This window comes from Bos javanicus, chromosome 2 (assembly GCF_032452875.1).
Source record: "Bos javanicus breed banteng chromosome 2, ARS-OSU_banteng_1.0, whole genome shotgun sequence".
Classification (NCBI taxonomy): Eukaryota; Metazoa; Chordata; class Mammalia; order Artiodactyla; family Bovidae; genus Bos; species Bos javanicus.
The window spans coordinates 96,369,891-96,389,929 of record NC_083869.1 but is presented as its reverse complement, the minus strand read 5'-3'; the positions used below and the strand labels follow the sequence as shown (position 1 = coordinate 96,389,929).

The 20,039-nt window shown below is 42.9% G+C and overlaps 1 protein-coding gene across 2 annotated transcripts in view; it reads left to right on the top strand.

Moving 5' to 3' along the window:
- PLEKHM3 (pleckstrin homology domain containing M3) overlaps window positions 1-20,039 on the top strand; it is a 223,198-nt gene that overhangs the window by 12,575 nt on the left and 190,584 nt on the right. The window contains exons 1-2 of one of the 2 annotated variants that reach the window (XM_061382967.1): window positions 571-830; window positions 16,937-17,847. In XM_061382967.1, the coding sequence (XP_061238951.1) occupies window positions 17,253-17,847 (595 nt within the window). In that variant the 5' untranslated portion in view covers window positions 571-830; window positions 16,937-17,252. Of the gene's footprint in view, window positions 1-570; window positions 831-16,936; window positions 17,848-20,039 lie in introns of those variants that run through there. The other variant, XM_061382958.1, reaches the window with a different exon arrangement.

Below are 20,039 nucleotides of genomic sequence, written 5' to 3'. Positions count from 1 at the left end.
TAAAAGAAATTTAAACCAAGATTTAGAGATGAAAATGTAGTTTTTAGTGTTCTTCCTTTTCATACTTTGCAAACTTTTCCTCTGTCTATATGATGGACAGAGAATTTTTTGGCCTATGTGTTATACTTAGTAAAATAGCAAAGACTTTTCTTATTTTTACCTTGCCTTGTCCTTATCTTTGAGGGTCAAAGACAATGTTTTGTCTGCTTTTGGCAGCCTCATTTGTTTCCTGAGAGAATTGGTAAGAGGCTGCTAGGTAGCCAACCAAGGTCATTGTCAAAAATTGAGTCCAAAAGGGAGGGAGAAGTTGTGGAAGCAGCCCATCATCACTGGGTACCTCCATCCTTTCAAATAAGAAGTGAGTCACCTTCTGCTTAGACCTTATTGTGGGTCTGGTACTCTCTGGGTGCCATTTAACAAAGATCTGGGCTCATATTTAAGAAGGTTCAAGTGTACCAAAGAAAGAAAAAAAAAATCAGATAATTACTTCTCGTGTACATTCACCCTAAATGCCCAGAGGAACCAGTTCTGTGAATACGTGCTCACATATAAGCTGGTTGTTGCTTTAAAGGTTAAAGTGGTAAGTATTCTCCCTTCTGCTAATCAGCTGTGGTGACCTAAGAAATTAAGTCAACAGGAAGTGAGGCATGGGTTCATTTCTCATGACATCTCAGCCACCCAGCAGAGGCTTCTCTTGGCCAGGGATGTCCCCATGGGTCGTATAGCCTTGGGCAGCTTGTGAGGAAGCACTTTGCATGCATGCCTCCCATTTGCGCAGTGGTGAGTTCGCGTTGAGCTCACCCTTTGGTGGGATCTTTCAAGATATTCCGGTAAGTTGACAGCTCCATGCCAGAAGCAGCATCTTTTCTAGAGCAGGTCTGATTAGTTTTGTTTGTACATTTGTTTCCTTTGTCTTTGGTTTCTTTTAGCTGAAGTCATCTCTGTATACATGTTGTTATGTGATTTAATTGTGTTTTGTCACTTAAGACCTTTTATTGTCCCTTGATTTGTGATGATTCTTATTTATGTTCTTGTGACACCTTTTGTATACTTTTGTTAGACTGCTTTTTATACTTGGTTTTGTTGTATTTCCCCATAAGCTTTTTGAGGGCAGAAGCTGTGTTTTGTGACCATAGTATCATCTAACATAGTGTTTGGATACTTGGTCCATCCTCTGTGATTGCTTGTTGAGTATAAATGTTTGTGTGTTTAGGAATCTACTAGCTTCTAATAGGAATAGTAATTGTTTTAGATTTTACAAAAATTTCACATATATTATCTGCATTTGTGCATTACAGCTCTCTAATGGAGAGATGCTTTGAGGGATACAGGCATTGGCAGGATTTCAACTTTGCAGATAAGAAGGGCCAAGAAGTCCTGAGTCAGCCTGACTTACTGGAGGTCATTCAGCTTAGAAGGCAGTGCTGAGCTATCAGCCCTCTCCTGGTGTCAGCAGTGTGTGTTCTTCCTGTTGCTACACCTCTGTCCCATCAAACAGACTCAAAACTGGGTGGCTCATGGATTGGATTCAACTTACTTAGTCCTTGTTTATGGTCCTTCTAGCATCAGGGGCCCTGAGTGATTTAAGGTGATTTAAAAGGTAGTGGAACTTGTACTCAGTAATTAGACAGGGATTACAGGAACTTCTTTTTCTTTCCCATGGGGCCTTCGACTGACAATAGGTGAGTTATTTTGGTCTCTTTCATCATCTCTAAAAAATAATCCTGCTTCTCTACTTACCTCTCTTTGTTGAGATTACTACAAAATTTTATCAAGAAGCTTATCAAGTGATTTATAAACCACACACTAAACCATGCACATGAAGACAGTTACTCTCAATGAAGTCAAATAGTTGTTTGAGCTGATGACATCTTTAAATCTAAAGAGGCTAATCTAGAAAGCTACTTCCCTAGCTTTTAGGGTGTCTTGCACAGCTGGGTCTCAGTGGATGTCCTTGGCGGGCCGTTGCCTTCGTCGTGGAGGTTTCGTGCTAGCTGGTTTAGCTGAGACGGCGCCTCCACGTTGCAGTTGTTCAGTTGCTAAGTCATGTTCGTCTCTTTGCGACCCCGTGGACTGCAGCACCCCAGGCACCTCCGTCATCCACTGTCCCTTGGAGTTCGTTCAAAGTCATGTCCATTAAGTTGGTGATGCCATCCAGCCATCTCATCCACCTTGTACTAGTCAATGATTCCTTGCTGCAGTTGGAGGCTGACTCTAGCGCATGTGGTTTTTATGATGGAACTTGTCACTTTCTTCACCTCAGTCCTAGGATGAAGATAATTTGAGTGGTTCCTTTGTATGCTTTTTTAATCACTATTTCCTGCCATGGAGGTAAAGGGAAATGAAAAACATTGAGTCTGCATTTTTAGACACTTAAGTAACTGAAGTTTGTGTCTGTTTTGTTGCTAAAACCAGGTCATTTTGGTTTTATGAAAATGGGCTTCTGAATCAGAAGCCTTAGCTTTCCAATCCAGTGGTTGACATTGAGGCATAATAACGTTACTGCCTTCAAGAACAGAGCAGTTGGAAATTTGAGATGCCATACTTATATTTCGTTTGCTTTCTGGGAAAATACCTTGGGGTGTCACACGTCTCAATGATTTTTGCAAGTGACAAACAATAATCACAGAGATGGACTGGAAAATGCTTTAGGTTGATTGCCTGAGGGTATTTCAAAGGGAACGTGTCCTTCCTGGTATTAGAAAGAACTTGAGCTCTAAATCACTGGGAAATTTGACCAGCTGAACTATGAATTTGGAGTGGTTCTCAGAGTAATTCCTAAGGGTTGCATAGGTGCTTTTGTTTTCATAAAAGGTCTGAGTGAGGTCTCTGCTACCTGACCTTTGCCATGTTATTTTTAAACCCAGTTTTAATAGCTTGGAAGCTTTTTCTAACCAAGAAAAAAAATGTAAAAGCTCAAGTCAGTGTTTTGGAAATCATGTCAGATTTTACTTAGATGAGCTTATGAATTCAAATATATTTTTGCCAGAAAACCAGAGTGCTGTTTATATGTATAGATGTCAGTACTTTGAAAACAGACTTCATGTAGTTGTTCATTCAGCCAGTATTTACTGAGCACCCACTGTGTACTGGGCTTCTGAGGTGGTGCAGTGGTAAAGAATCCGCCAGCCAAGCAGGAGACATGGGTTCAATCCCTGGGTCGGCAAGATACCCTGGAGTAGGAAATGGCAACCCACTCTAGTATTCTTGCCTGGAAAGTCCCATGAGCAGAGGAGTGTGGCAGGCTATAGTACATGGGCTGCAAAGAGTCAGACACGACTGAGTGACTGAACCCCCGCCCCGCCCCCAACAGACACACACACATTGTGTATTAGCCATAGTGTTAGGTCCAGTGAGGGCTGTAAACATGCGATGGGGTAGAATTGCTGTTCTTAAGTTGCTGTATGTCCAGTAGGGTAGGCGTGTGACTGCAGGAATCTTGGTATCTTTGCACCTCAGATTCCTCATCTGTAAAAATGGGAATAATGGTACCACTTTAAACATGGTGAAGCTTACAGATATAAAGTACTAAGCAATGTACTTGGCATAAAATATGCTTTTGATAATTTATCATCACCCTCATTTCAGAAAGAACAGGCACTGTGCAATGTAAGCTGTGGGCATGGTACCAAAGACGTTCTGTAGACGGTTGAAGAAAGAGCAGACCGTTTTAGGGTAGGAATCAAAGAAAGCTTGTGAAAGAGGTGCCAATTGAGCTTGAAGAGTGGATGGAATTTCAGTAGGTAGAGGTGGGAGATGATACCTCAGAGAAAACTGTAAGCAAAGTGTTAGAGTTGGGAAAGCCTAAAATTTGAGCAGTAGTATTCCAGTTTGGAGGAAAAGAATGTCTTATGAAAGCGAAGTGGAAAGTTGGAGAGCAAGCTAGTCCCAGACTGTGAAAGGCCTAGATTAGAGAGTTGTGCCATCATCAGTGGGAGCTGTACTGAAGGGTTGTATTTGCTTCTGTCTCACCAGTAACTTAGACCGCACACAGCCCATAGTGAGCAGTCAGCAAATAATCATTGAGTGAATCACTGAGTTGGCTTGAGACAAGTTGAACTTCATTTGGCCAGAAGATAAGTCAGGTAAAAATGTCTTACAAAAAGTTGGGAAGATGGGACCCAAGTCCCATGAAGACTGAAGGTAGAAGTTTGGGAGGTATGAACATGGAGGTAATTATTGAAGGACAGTGTGGACAAATTGACCTGAGCAGTACATGTGGCCATGGTCAGAGAAGAGAGTTGAGGTGAGGAGACCAGTAAGGAAAGGCAGAAGATGGAACCAAGAAGGGGAGGGAAGAAGAAGGAGGGAAACAGAGACCTCGGTGCCTGTGAATCCCGAGGAGGAAAGGTTTGAGGAGGGGCTGGTTGACAGGCTCAGGACAGGTCAGGGCTTTGCAGTGAGGGAGCTAGTGGTGGTGTAGTGAGGAGGTCCCTGGACTCAGTGGAAGAGAGTTCAGTCAAGAGGGGCCTGGTGCCAGGCTATAGGTCTTGCTGGACACAGCACACTCTGGCACGTTTTTTTCTTTTCAACGTTAGTTGTTTATTGGTATTTGCTTTTTGAGCATATATCTAAACAGATCGTATGCCCAAACTGTATATATAATCTTATTTCAATTAAATATTCAGTTCAGTCACTCAGTCGTGTCCGGCTCTTTGCAACCCCATGAATTGCAGCACGCCAGGCCTCCCTGTCCATCACCAACTCCCGGAGTTCACTCAGACTCACGTCCATTGAGTCAGTGATGCCATCCAGCCATCTCATCCTCTGTCGTCCCCTTCTCCTCCTGCCCCCCAATCCCTCCCAGCACCAGAGTCTTTTCCAATGAGTCAACTCTTCGCATGAGGTGGCCAAAGTACTGGAGTTTCAGCTTTAGCATCATTCCTTCCAAAGAAATCCCAGGGCTGATCTCCTTCATAATGGACTGGTTGGATCTCCTTGCAGTCCAAGGGACTCTCAAGTCTTCTCCAACACCACAGTTCAAAAGCATCAATTCTTTGGCACTCAGCTTTCTTCACAGTCCAACTCTCACATCCATACATGACCACTGGAAAAACCATAGCCTTGACTAGACGGACCTTTGTTGGCAAAGTAATGTCTCTGTTTCTCAATATGCTGTCTATGTTGGTCATAATTTTTCTTCCAAGGAGTAAGTGTCTTTTAATTTCATGGCTGCAATCACCATCTGCAGTGATTTTGGAGCCCCCCAAAATAGAGTCTGACACTGTTTCCACTGTTTCCCCATCTATTTCCCATGACATGATGGGACCAGATGCCATGATCTTCGTTTTCTGAATGTTGAGTTTTAAGCCAACTTTTTCACTCGCCTCTTTCACCTTCATCAAGAGGCTTTTTAGTTCCTCTTCACTTTCTGCCATAAGGGTGGTGTCATCTGCATATCTGAGGTTATTGATATTTCTCCCTGCAATCTTGATTCCAGCTTGTGCTTCTTCCAGCCCAGCGTTTCTCATGATGTACTCTGCATATAAGTTAAATAAGCAGGATGACAATATACAGCCTTGATGTACTCCTTTTCCTATTTGGAACCAGTCTGTTGTTCCATGTCCAGTTAGATTTTTAAAAAAACCCTGTTTTCTCTGAGTTCTGAGGTCATGACTGATTTTTGTTTCTTTTCCACATCTGTCAGTATTCTCCAGGGTTTTTATGAGTGTTTATTACCTTCAGAACTGGGAAAAACACTATAAAATTATATTTTTAAATGGTATGTTCCTTATGTATTGCCCATCAATACACTTCTCATTTATTGAAACTTAGATAAATGTAGCCATTTAATTCCATCTGTGTTTCTACCTGTCCTTGTCCCCTGAAAGACCTCTGAACTCTTCTTCTGAGGTCCACACCAGCACCATTTCCTTGTCTGCTGCTCCTGGCTTGCCTGTGCTCCATCAACATGCTCACATTACATGTCTTTATAACAGAGCTTAACCTCTTGTAGCCTGATTGCCCGGAAACATCCTTACTAGGGTCAGATCCTTTTGTGGTGGAGCCTTTACATTATGTAACTTGCAGGAGATTTCCGATCAGCTGTGGCCTTAACCAAAGTGAAGACCATGTGAGAGCCACATGTGCTGATCATTCTTATAATCGCCCTTGTTTCTCATATTTGAGGATGAATTGGCAGAAACTGTTTATCCAGGGTGTCTTTAGCATTGCATTTTTCTTCATAGTCCAGCTGCTTCTAAAACTACATGCCCCAGCCTCTTGAGCACTCATTACATTCTGAATACAAGCCATTTAGTCAAGTGGGAGGAAGTCCTCATTTTTACCATCCAACTTGGGAGATGTGGCCTGTCTTTGTGGGCCAGACTGGTATTATTACTCATATCTGCTTCTGCCTCTGTGTGGGAGGACTGCTGTATTCATCCTGCTAATTAGCTTTGCCTAATGAGCATGTAAACAGCAGATTTCCTTGTTAGGAAATAGCAGTACACTGATACCGCATCCTGTTACATTGGGATGCCTGCATGGGATTCTTTGGGTTGAGTGTTTATGACCACACTTGACAAATGGACCTCAGTTTCTCAACCTGTCATGCTGGGGAAATAGCGCTTTACAGAAAGAGTATTCTTTATAAAAATAAGATAAAATGTCTGTAAATCATTGAGTTGGCTGAAAAGCAGGATGCTATAAATAGTTGGTTGCTGATGTTGCTGTTGCTGGGCTGACATGTCTTTCCAAGGAGAGACCAGGAGCACATGGCTGTTTGGGTGAGGTCCGGTGGAGGGCTCCGTAATCATACAGCTGTTTACATTTTTTTAAAAAAGTGTGTTGAAATCGAAACAGCTACCTAGTGAACGATCCACACGTGAAGCAGTTTGATATTAGCAATGTTATTGGATGCAGGTAGCTGAGTAAGGCGCCCAGGAGTGTAAACAGCTTGCCAGAGGCCACCCAGCACATGTGTGGTTGAACCAGATTTAGAACTCAGTTCTGATTAGCTCCTGATTTCCAGTTTTATGTAGAAGCAAATCAGACTGCACCGCCACGGTGATTTCACTCAGTTCACTTTGTCAGAGGAAAGTACTCTCCCTACTTTGATCTGTCTGAATGTGTTATTTTTAGTTAATTAATCCCAAAACCAGATGAGGCAAGCTAGTAAGAGGTGTTCACTTATAGAGACTAAACTTGGCATTAGACCCTTGTATAGTGAATTTGAGGACTATACATCCTAGGGAAAAGAAAAATTCCAAGAGGAGAAAGGTTGGAACATGGAGCACCGAAGGTTGAAGACATAGAGATTATATAAGAGGGTCAGTAAGACATCACATGCCTGCTGTCAAGTACTTGGAATGTAGAGTGGGATCAAGAGAGGACTGTTGAGCATTCAGTACGTTGTGGCAAACCCAGGGTGTTCTGAGAGCCTGAGCAATTTGAAACGTTGCCCAGCTTGGGCCAAAGCATGAAGAAATAAAACAGCAAGGTGAGTGTTAGCCGGGAACAACAAAATAAAGAGCTAGATGGGTCATGAAGGGCCATGAATGTCCTGTAAAGGAATGACAGTGCGTTCGTGCAACATGCATCTATTTAGTGCTTTGTGTGTGTGTCAGGTAGTTCTCTAATGTACTTGGGATACATGAGTGAACAAAGTAAGTATCAATTCCTGCCCTTGAGCTTTCACTTTAATGAGGAGGGAGAAACACTAGATATTAAATAATTATTAAATTGAGTGGTACAATAGAGGATGGTAGATGTAAAAAGGATGCAGCCATGTGATCATGGTTAATGTAAGCAGTAGTGAGTCATGTTGATGGTATCTACTCTTCCTATGATATGATGAGAATAGCACCTTACCTCTCTGGTTTTTCTCCCCAAAACATACAACCATAATCTCATCACAAGAAAACCATCAACCAAATCTCAGTTGAAGGATAGCCGGTGAAATACCTGACCAGTACTCCTCGAAACTGTCAAAGTCATCAGAAACGAGTAAAGCCCGAGAAGCTGTTATAGCCAAGAGAAGGCTAAAGAGCCTTGACAACTAAATGCCATGTCTTATCCTGAGTAGGATCCTGGAACAGGAAAAAGGTATCAGGGAAAATTGAGGAAATCTGAACAAAGTGTGAACTTTAGTTAACAATGATATATTAATATTGGTTCATTAATTGTGATAAACATACCATATTAATGCAAGATGTTACATGGAGGAAATGGGGTGTGGGGTATACACAAACTCATTGTACTGTTTTTGCAATAATTATGTAAATCTCAAAATGTTCTAAAATTTAAAATTACCAAAAAACTCCCATAGAGTAAAGAAGATCAGAAGTCCAGGGTAGAGATACATGTTGTAATTTAAAATAGGATGGTCAGGGCAGGCCTCATTGAGAAGGTGACATGAACAGTCACTTAAAAAGAGAGTTGACCATGTTGGTATGGGGCGGGGGTGAGGAACGGGTCAGCCAGTGCAAAGACCCCGAGAGGAGAAGATGTCTGCAAGTCAGAGAACCAGCAGGGAGGCCTGTGTGTGTGTGTGTGTGTGTGTGTGTGTGTGTTTTGGAGGGTCGGGGGCGGGGTTCAGAGACTATGACATTACAGAGGAAAGGCGATGGAAGCCATCAGCTGAGGACTTTTAGGCTGTTACCAGGAGATAGTGAAGGACAGGGAAGCCTGATGTGCTGCAGTCCATGGGTCACAAAGAGTAGGACGTGACTGAGCGACTGAACAACAGCAACATTCATATACTGTGTGCCAGGAACCACGCCATGGGTTGTCCTGTTTAATTCTCTCAGCTGTTGATATTTTAGGAGAGTTAAAGTTAAGTTTAAAGTTAATTTATGTTAACTTGCTGATTTTGCAAATGTGAAGATTGAGATTAGGAAGATGAGGTAATTTACCAGAGTCCCATTGCTGGTAACTGACGCAGCTGCAGTTCCTTTCTTCGTACTGAGACCCACAGTTGTCACTCCTAACTTCAGCCTCCTCTCCTCAGGGGGCTGGACTAGATCTTCTAGGCCAGGAATTAGATCTTCTGAACCACAGCCCACTAGAAAAGGTGGCCCTCTGCTTGTTTTTGTTTAAGTCATGGTTAAAAAAAAACAAACATAAAGTTTACCATTGTAATCATTTTAAGGTCAATAGTATTTATATTCGTATTGCTGTGAAACACATCTCCAGAACTTTTCATCTTGCAAATCTAAAACTCTACACCCATAAAACAACAACTCCCTTTTACCTCCTTCCCTAGCCCCTGGTAACCCCCATTCTACCTTTTAATTTCCATGAATATGATACACAGATGACACCACCCTTATGGCAGAAAGCTAAGAAGAACTAAAGAGCCTCTTGATGAAAGTGAAAGAGGAGAGTGAAAAAGTTGGCTTAAAACTCAACATTCAGAAAACTAAGATCATGGCATCTGGTCCCATCACTTCATGGCAAACAGATGGAAAAACATTGGAGACAGTGACAGAGTTTATTTTTTTAGGCTCCAAAATCACTGCAGATGGTGACTGCAGCCATGAAATTAAAAGATGCTTGCTCCTTGGAAGAAAAGCTATGACCAACCTAGACAGCATATTAAAAAGCAGAGACATTACTTTGCCAACAAAGGTCTGCCTAATCAAACTATGGTTTTTCCAGTAGTCATGTATAGATGTGAGAGTTGGACCATAAAGAAAGCTGAAAAATTGATGCTTTTGACTGTAGTGTTGGAGAAGACTCTTGAGAGTCCAATGGACTGCAAGGACATCAAACGAGTCAATTCTAAATGAAATCAATCCTGAATATTCATTGGAAGGACTGGTGCTGAAGCTGAAACTCCAATACTTTGGCTACCTGATGTGAAAAATCGACTCACTAGAAAAGACCCTGATGCTGGGAAAGATTGAAGGTAGGAGGAGAAAGGGACAACAGAGGATGAGATGGTTGGATGGCATCACCGACTTGATGGACATGAATTTGAGCAAGTTCCGGGAGTTGGTGTAGGACAGGGAAGCCTGGCGTGCTGCAGTCCATGTGGTTACAAAGAATCAGACACGACTGAGTGACTGAATAACAACAGCAAAGATATTGAAGGCATTTAGAACAGTGTCTAAATAGTAAGTGCTCCACTAGAATATGGGACCTCCCTGGTGGCTCAGGCAGTAAAGAATTCACCTGCAATGTGGGAGACCTGGATTTGATCCCTGAGTCAGGAAGATCCCCTGGAAAAGGAATGGTAACTCATTCCAGTATTCTTGTCTGGGAATTCCCAGGGACATAGTAGCCTAGTGGGCTACTGTCCATGGGGTCACAAAGAGTCAGACACAACTGAGTGAGTAACACTTTGATTCACTTTGACCACTGGAATAAAAGCTCCATAAGGACAGGATTTATGTCTCTCTTGTTCACTGTTGTATCACCAGTGCCTAGAACACAGTAGTTGCTTCAGTAAGTGTTTATGGAATGAATAAATCACTGTAGCTCTCAAATTCTTTTTAGCTATTTAATTTATACTGTGCAGATGCAGGCAAAAAGCTGTATCTCTCATGTTAATTCATTTATTACACTAAAGGGTAATTTTTTTGGCAGTTGTTAAAGCAGTACCTCTATTATTTATTGCTAGAGATAATCATTATGTGATGAGAGGGCTGTCAGTGAGAGGGACAGGAAAGAGACTGGGACTTGAGAGGATGGTCACATCCTAGTCCCTGTGATGGCCACCAGCTGTGGCTTCTTGCCTTCACAGAGGAGAGAATTCAAGAGAGAGCCATAGTAAAGTGAAAGAGGGTTTATTCCGGGAGATAACATACTCTGTAGACAGAGTGTGAATCATCTCAGAAGTCACGAGAGGCACCAGGATATGGAGTTGTCAGTTTTTATAGGGATGGGAAGTTTCATAGGCTATTGAGTAGGAGGAGTGTTCCAGCTATTTTGGGGAAGGGGTGGGAACTTCGGGGACTGGGCCACTGTCCACTTTTTGACCTTCATGGTTGGCCTTGGAACTGTCATGGTGCTTGTAGGGGTGTCATTTAGCATGCTGATATGTTACAAATGAGAGCTTCTCAGGTGGCACAGTGGTAGAGAATCTGCCTGCCAATGCAGGAGATGTAGGTTCAATCCCTGGGTCAGGAAATTCCCCTGGAGGGTGTAATGGCAACACACTCTAGTATTCATGCCTGGAAAATCCCATGGACAGAGGAGCCTGGCGGGCTATAGTCCATGGGGTCACAAGGAGTTGGACATGACTGAGCACACGTCTTTGTTGTCATCGTCACCATGTTACAGTGAGTGTATACTGAAGCTCAAGGTCTAGTGGAAGTTGACAAGGTCTGCCATCTTGGCCCTAATTGGTTCCAATCAGCGTGTCATGTTCTCAGGCTGTGTCATTCTTTTAAAGGCTGTGCCCTCCTCCTTTCCTGTCTGAGTACTGACAAAAGAAAAAGAGGAAAGGAAAACAATGTCATGATTCTAAAGTTAGCCATTCAAAAATTATTTTATTTATTATTATTTAATTGTTTAAAAGGGCTTCCCTTATAGCTCAGTTGGTAAAGAATCTGCCTGCAATGCAAGAGATCCCAGTTTGATTCCTGAGCCAGGAAGATCTGCTAGAGAAGGGATAGGCTACTCACTCCAGTATTCTTGGGCTTCCCTTATGGCTCAGCTGGTAAAGAATCCTCCTGCAATGTGGGAGACCTGGGTTTGATCCCTGGGTTGGGAAGATCCCATGGAGAAGGGAAAGGCTACCCACTCCAGTATTCTGGCCTGGAGAATTCAGGGTGTCATCGAGTTGGACACAACTGGTTCTAATCAGTGTGTCATGTCCTGAGGCTATGTCATTCTTCAAATGTTGTGCCGTGCTCCTTTCCTGTCATTCATTTATTCAACAAATACTTTGTTGAACCTCAATTTTGTTTAGGGGGCCCATAGGTGAACAAAATCTCTGTCTGAGTGGGTATTGACATCGAAACTAGTAATTATGGATGTCGTGTGTATAACTTACAGAAATGCTGGTGCTCTTCTGAACCAAGGCCCTTGTATCCTTAAACAAGGACATTTAACCTAGTCTGGGACACCAAAGAATGCTTCCCTAAGGAAGTGATGAGTCCTGATGATTGTTTGTAGTGTGGCAAAATACTCTGAAATTTAGTGTCTTAAAACAACTTATTTTCTCTCATGGGTCTGGGATAACTAGACTCAGCTGGAAAATTCTCTCTTGGGATCATGATACTTTCTGGGGCTAGAGTCATCACAGAGCTCAATTAGGCTGCCATTCAAGACAGCTTCTTCCCTCATGTGTCTGGTGCCTCTGTGCTCTAACACTTGACCTCTCCCTCCAGCAGAGTAGCCTGGACTTTCTGTCTAATTGGCTTAGAACTCCAAGAAATAGGAAGAGGAAGCTGCCAGGCCCATTCAAGGCTGCACCTCCAATGGGCTCAGTATCATTTCTGCCACATACTAGTGATCAAAACATCACAAGCCTTGCCCACATTCTCAGGAGAGGAAATGTAAACACTCTCTCTGATGAGGAAGTAGCAAGTTCTTGTACAGAAAAGCACGTGGGATAGGAACTATTGTTGTGGCCCTCTTTAGAGAGTGCGGGTTTGTCACTTGGTGTTAGGTTGGACCCTCAAAGATGATTAGGCATTGATGTGATGGGTGGAAGAGTCCATGAGGGCATAACTCCTCTGGCAATGGGATCAGCCCCAGTGCAGGCCTGGAGATCCAAAAGGTAAACCTTGGAGGAGGAACTGAAAGGCTTATGTGACTAAGTGGAGGAATGAGGAGAGGAAGAGTGGCCTGGAAATCCTGGGGTACACGGTGAAGAGTACGATTAATGCACGTTTACATCAGAAAACAAAGAAAATAGCTGTGTAGGTTCCGGACAGAAGCAGTGGAAAGCACCAAAAATGAAATTCCTAGAATAGGAAGAACAGATTAGTTCCAAGGACTTGGGTTGGAGTAGGGGTGGGTCAGGGAATCTTACCCCAAATTACATAGCTAGAGTGAGACAGAATTAGGATTCGGAGCTAGATCTGACTCTAGATCTGCTAGCTTGCTTGCTATACTCCACTATATTGCTCACCCCACTGCCTATGAAAAGTCATTTTATATAATGAACTTGAAAATCCCTTGCTAACCAAAAGGTGATTTACTCTTCCTAATTTCTTCCGAGCTATCCTGGCAAATACCATCTAAGTTTTCTAGGCTCAACTCAAAGGGCACGTCCTTAATCTCGCCCTCACCCTTGCTGTCAAGTGACCCCCTCCCTCCTTCCCCCACCAAATCTGTTTCCATTCTCTATCAAGGAAGTGTTTTGGACTTATTTTCTTAGGCTCATCATGATAGACCATGAGTCTAGGGCCAGAGTGTATTTGATTCATCTTTCCATCGTCAGCATCTTTTATCTGTCGTGACCTTAATGAATCATGAATGGATGGTAGATGAGTGGTTTCTAGAATCCCTGGGTAAACAGCACTGAAGTGGTTCTCAAGTTGAGTTGTTACTGCCCTTAATGAGGGATTAAATGAGGCATTGCATTCGAAGTATCCTTGGGACCTCTTACTCTCTCTGGACCTCTGTGTCCCTTTCTGTGGAAGATTGGGGTTGCAAGGATGATCTCAAAGGCCCCTACCTTGTCTACAAGTTTACAAATTTAGAGTGCATTGGGATGAAGTGTTCCGCAAACCAGCGGTGCTGGCCAACCATGGTTATATGTTCCAGAAAAGCATCTACTTCTGCTTTATTGACAGTGCCAAAGCCTTTGACTGTGTGGATCACAATAAACTGTGGAAAATTCTTCAAGAGATGGGAATACCAGACCACCTGACCTGCCTCTTGAGAAATCTTTATGCAGCTCAGGAAGCAACAGTTAGAACTGGACATGGAACAACAGACTGGTTCCAAATAGGAAAAGGAGTACGTCAAGGCTGTATATTGTCACCCTGTTTATTTAACTTCTATGCAGAGTACATCATGAGAAAGGCAGGGCTGGATGAAGCACAAGCTGGAATCAAGATTGCCAGAAGAAATATCAATAACCTCAGATATGCAGATGACACCACTCTTATGGCAGAAAGTGAAGAAGAACTAAAGAGCCTCTTGATGAAAGTGAAAGAGGAGAGTGAAAAAGTTGGCTTAAAGCTCAACATTCAGAAAACTAAGATCATGGCATCTGGTCCTATCACTTCATGGCAAATAGATGGGGAAGCAGTGGAAACAGTGTCAGACTTTATTTTTTTGCGCTCCAAAATCACTGCAGATGGTGACTGCAGCCATGGAATTAAAAGACGCTTACTCCTTGAAAGGAAAGTTATGACCAACCTAGACAGCATATTAAAAGCAGAGACATTACTTTGCCAACAAAGGTCCATCTAGTCAAGGCTATGATTTTTCTAGTAGTTATGTATGGATGTGAGAGTTGGACTATAAAGAAAGCTGAGTACTGAAGAATTGATGCTTTTGAACTGTGGTGTTGGAGAAGACTCTTGAGAGTCCCTTGGACTGCAAGGAGATCCAACCCATCCATCCTAAAGGAGATCAGTCCTGGGTGTTCATTGGAAGGACTGACGTTGAAGCTGAAACTTCAATACTTTGGCCACCTGATGCGAAGAGCTGACTCATTGGAAAAGACTCTGATGCTGGGAAAGATCGAAGGTGGGAGGAGAAGGGGATGACAGAGGATGAGATGGTTGGATGGCATCACCAACTCAATGGACTTGAGTTTGGGTAGGCTCCGGGAGTTGGTGATGGACAGGGAGGCCTAGTGTGCTGTGGTCCATGGGGTCGCAAAGAGTCGGACACTACTGAGCGACTAAACTGAACTGAACTGAACTGAACCAGCTTGCAAATACCAAAGCAGGGAACACACGAGTATATTTCTAGACATTTTGATTTTTTTTTAAAAAAGTCAATTTGAAAGTATTTATGCTTTCTAGTATGTATAAAGAGTGAATTTTAAGCACTGGGTAAGGAAAGGAAAATTCAAAATAGAATCTTAAGTGAATAGCTTTGTGCTCTGCACCTTAGTGTCTCTTCTCTAAAGTGGGAAACATACTTTATGATGTTCATTTAGAATTTTAGTCAATAAAGAACTAAAATTTTTAAGATTTACTTTATATTTTTTTCTTAGCCTCTGGTGTACAAGATGAAACTGAAAATTACAAGTTCCAAAATTACAGAAGTAGTAAAACTCTGCTATAAAATTCAGGAGACTCAGGCTTAGCATAGACACAGCAAACAAAACCCTGTTTGCAACTAGAAAAATGTTATAACTGATTTTCAGTCAGTTCCTTGCCAACATAATAAAAATAAAAATCTAAAAAGTAGATAAATTCACAGTCATTATCAGTTTTAGGAGAGGTTATCCACCAAATTCCTATAACCTTGATACATTTAAAATAAAAGGCTGTATATACTACCTTAACACATTAAGCAATATAGATTAGTGCTGTTGATGTAAATACAATGATTTCATGGCCTAAGTGCTAAAAATGATTTTATTGTACCACAGAAATTGTGCAGTTTTAGAGAAAAAAGCACATTTATGTACCTTTATAACAGCTTGCAAAGGTGTTGCTAATTGCCTGGTTTATCTACTTGTAAGTAGTTAAGGAAATGGAGAAGGCAATGGCACCCCACTCCGGTACTCTTGCCTGGAAAATCCCATGGACAGAGGAGCCTGGTAGGCTGCAGTCCATGGGGTCGCTAGGAGTCGGACACGACTAAGCGACTTCACTTTCACTTTTCACTTTCATGCGTTGGAGAAGGAAATGGCACCCTACTCCAGTGTTCTTGCGTGGAGAATCCCAGGGACAGGGAAGCCTGGTGGGCTGCTGTCTATGGGGTCGCACAGAGTCGGACACGACTGAAGTGACTTAGCAGCAGCAGCAGCAGTTAAGGAAAACAGGCTTACCTAGTTGTTTTGTTTGTTCATTTTTTGGTAAAGATACAAAGGTGTATGTTGAGCATGTGAAATGTGGCTAGTGTGACTGAAGAACTTTATTTGATTTTTAATAAAGTTAAATTTAAATAGCCATGTATGGCTAGTGTCCTGCATATTGGACAGCATTACTGTTCTCATTTGGCCTGGCCTCGAGGATCTAGGTATCTCAGACAGTGAGGTAGTATTAGGATTCTTTCTGCCCAGCCCCAAGGCTGAACCTACATATAGTGAAAGTGAAGTCGCTCAGTCGTGTCCAACTCTTTGTGACCCCGTGGGCTGTAGCCCACCAGGCTTCTCCATCCATGGAATTTTCCAGGCATGAGTACTGGAATGGGTTGCCATTTCCTTCTCCAGGGGATCTTCCCGACCCAGGGATTGAACCCAGGTCTCCTGCATTGCGGGCAGATGCTTTACCATCTGAGCCACCAGGGAATCTCCCGAACCTACACATAGGCAATCCTCAAAGCCTCGGGGAGTTTCAACACTGAAACCTTTTTGCAAGCTGACTGGAAAAATTGTTCGGAGTCATCTTCAGGCATTACGTCATCCAAACGTAGGAAGCATAGCACAGTGACATTCAGAGAAAGAAGGGCCATTCGTCTTCTCTGCTTCCCCTTTGCACCTTTGAGCTGATCAAACCATCATTGCTTTCAAAGTTTGTGAAAAGACTCATGCAATTATGACTTTCAGACTGATTATGATAAAGGTCCAGTCACAGAATTCCTAGTCTCTTTTGCTTACTATTTTAGGTCAGTATCAACAGAGATTTGCCAGGGCAGTCTTTTCACACCTGCTATAAAAGGCTTCTCTGTGTGAGTAAAAGCTCTTGACTTTAATTCTGCTCATCAGGAGTCCCACGCTGCTCTGTGTAAGTTTTAACACAAAGTAGAGATGTGTACTTGTACTCTTTAACAGTAGAACTTCTGGATGTTGTCCACGTTTGGGCATGACTGTCATGGAAGAGATGTCTAGATGAAGATATAACTGGGCAGATTTTTATGTGTAGAATACAATGAACCATGTGCCAATGTTGTTCTGTTTATTTTCTTTCAGGAAATCAAAGATGGCCGTGACGTTGCTTTGACAAACACTTCCTGTTGTCTTGACAGTGGTCTCCCTGAAGAGTATTCTCAAAGGAATATTTGTCTCCCAGTATCTTTGTTGATGACTGTTATCATCTAGAAAATGCTTTTCATGTTTGGGAAATCAGCCACCCTTGTGCTTGACCTGCTCCGGGCAGCTGAATGAAAGTTCCTTCCAGTTGCTTCCAGAACTCTGTTGCCCAAAACGCTTCTCCTCGTTGGGTGAATGTTCATGAAGCCCTTTCCTGAACCAGTGTAGGAGGCTTTGGCCCCTTGGAGCCTATGACATGGAAGCTTTGGAAGTGGATGATATTAGCCCAGCCTTGGAAGTGACTGAGGATTTCTTTAATACTTTTGACAATAAGCTCGAAAAGGCTGTGCAGCAAGCGGAGGTTTATGGGATCCAAGAAGTCCCTGAACTGGTGGGGCGGGAGGTCCTCGGCAACATAGACAATGGTGCTATCAGAAATGTCACCTCCCTGGGCCAGGGTGGCGTGATCTGGGACCATTGTAAGACCAGACTCTTAGACACCAAAGTTCCAAATGTCTTCCCTGCCAAAGAACAGTTTATGGTCCAGAAGGGAACGACCCCAGATAATCTGTCCTGGATGGAACAAAAGGAAGCATCCACCTTTAATTTTTTCAACATCTGTCAGCGTCGGAGAGACAGGCCTCGTTCTGTGAATGACTTATTGGATGAGACCTCTACTTTTAAGCCTGGGCATGCTCGATCAAGGTCAGATATTACCCAGGTGGACTGGAGGGTGGTCCTCAAAACCATGCCTCTGCAGCAAGAAGTATCTCTTCAGGGTCCTCACTTTGCCAGGCCTTCTTTGCTGTTGTCCTCATCAAACAAGGTAGAAGATGCTCAAGGAAATACAGGTATGTCTTCATAGCTGACTGCTATTGAACAGTGGTTGATTTTGCTTTGTCTCTCTTGCATCTACCTCATGGAAGTCTGCCTCTCCACTGTCCATGTCTGTCTTTGCCTACTTAAGCCCCTTCTTCCATTTACTTCCACACTTACCTTATCTGAAGTCTTCAGTCTTATTATTGTCCTAGGAGGTACTGAGGGAAAGGATAACTGTGGTTAATTCTCTTTCCTAATCTTGTTTGTTAGAATCAGAATATTTCCGTAACTAAGGCAGTACTTTCCTTTGACATTCCATGATACCACTTATTCACATCAATAGATGTTTATCAGGTCATAAGCATCAGTCTTGTGCTATGAAGGCTCGTATGAAGTATGAAGACACAGTCCCTGCCCTAAGAACTTCTCCTTAGGCTGAGGGGATCAGACACTCCCAAAGACTCAGAAAGACACCCAGTGGTGAGAGAAAGTGGTGAGAGAAAGGAGATGCTCAACTGAAACACCTGGACGGGAACTTTTGTTTTACTTTATATTGTTGGGATTTTTTTTTAAAGAATGGGTGACACTGATTGTAAGAAGATAGAGGGAGGAGAGGATGCTTTGGGCTGGACTTGTCAGAAAAGGATAGTGAGACATCGTGGAACTTGAGCTGGACTTTGAAGGACACTATGTTGCAGAAAGAGAGTTGCAGTGGGAAGACACTCGGTCAGGATTATGGTGTGGTCAGAGGGACAGACAGAGGAGAGCGGGCTGACCCTCAAGGAGACCAAAGGATCTCATGATGATCGTGGGAGGAACAGTGTGAAAAGGTTGCTTAGGACCTCATGGTGTAGGCCCCAAGTTTCTTTTTCTCTTGTTTTATATGCATGCACACGTCCACATGGGTACGTACTCATGTACGTATGAACATGTGAACTTCCTCTTCTGTGAGACACGACAAACCATCTCTCTGTTTCTCTCAGTGTTTTTCTTGATGATGACCTCATTTATACAGGCTTTATACATGTATACATTTATACGGTAATCATTTATTACTAATGATTCTTCAACTACCTTGCATAACTTCTTAATTTGGATGCGTGAGTGCATGCTAGGTTGCTTCAGTTGTGTCCTACTCTTTGTGACCCCATGGGCTGTAGCCCTCCAGGATCCCCTGTCCATGGGATTCTCCAGGCAAGAATATTGGAACAAGTTGCCCTGCCCTCCTCCAGGGGAGCTTCCTGACCCAGGGACGAAACCCACATCTCTTATGTTTCCTGCATTGGCTATGGGTTCTTTACCGCTAGCACCACCTTGGAAGCCCTAGTTTAGATGGCTTCTGCTCAATTAACTGGGGAGACTTTTTTTGCACTTTGTTTCCGTTTTAGCATTTAGCGTATTTATTTATCTAAGAATGAGAGTTTTGCCTTAGGCTCACGTACAAGTGGCTTCCCAGGTGGCTCAGTGGCAAAGAATCCACCTTCCAATGCAGAAGATGCGGGTCCTAGCCCTGGGTCAGGAAGATCCCCTGGAGGAGGAAATGGCAACCCACTTCAGTAGTGTTGCCTGGAAAATTCCACGGATGGAAGAGCCTCGAGGGCTGAAGTCTATGGGGTCACAAAAGAGTTGGACATGACTGAGGACTGAATACACACCCATGCTGTAAACAATTGTATTCATTGACTAGTAAGCAAGCTCAATTCTTGTTTAGTTTCTCGGAGTGCATGTAGATCTTTAAAAAATCTCTAAACCCCTGAAACCATTCTAAATCCCTGGCATAACCCAAGTTAGGACGTCGTATCTACAGTTTTATTTTTCCTTTCTCGTCTAGATTGTAAATGCAAAAACTGGCCTTCCTCAAGTTCTCTAAAGGAACCTAAAGAGAGAACCTTCCTTAGCTGCTCCCTTGAGGATATGATGGACCATGATCTTTACTTTTTAATTCTCAGTTTTAAAAAATTTGGGTATTATGTTGAAATAAAAGAACTGAATGGTATTTCAAAAAGCAAACTGTAACAAATGGCCTTTGCAGGTACTGATGTTATCTCTCCTGGCCAGCTTTTGGGTATCCACGGAATACACATTCTGTCAGGAATTAATAAAGTTGGGAAATGACCTGCCAGGTTTCTGGCATCTTTTCTGTCTGGGACACTGTGGAGAACAGGAGATATAAATCTTGTCTGTGTTGCTCACTCGGTTGAGGGCAGGGGTAAGCAGGGCCCAC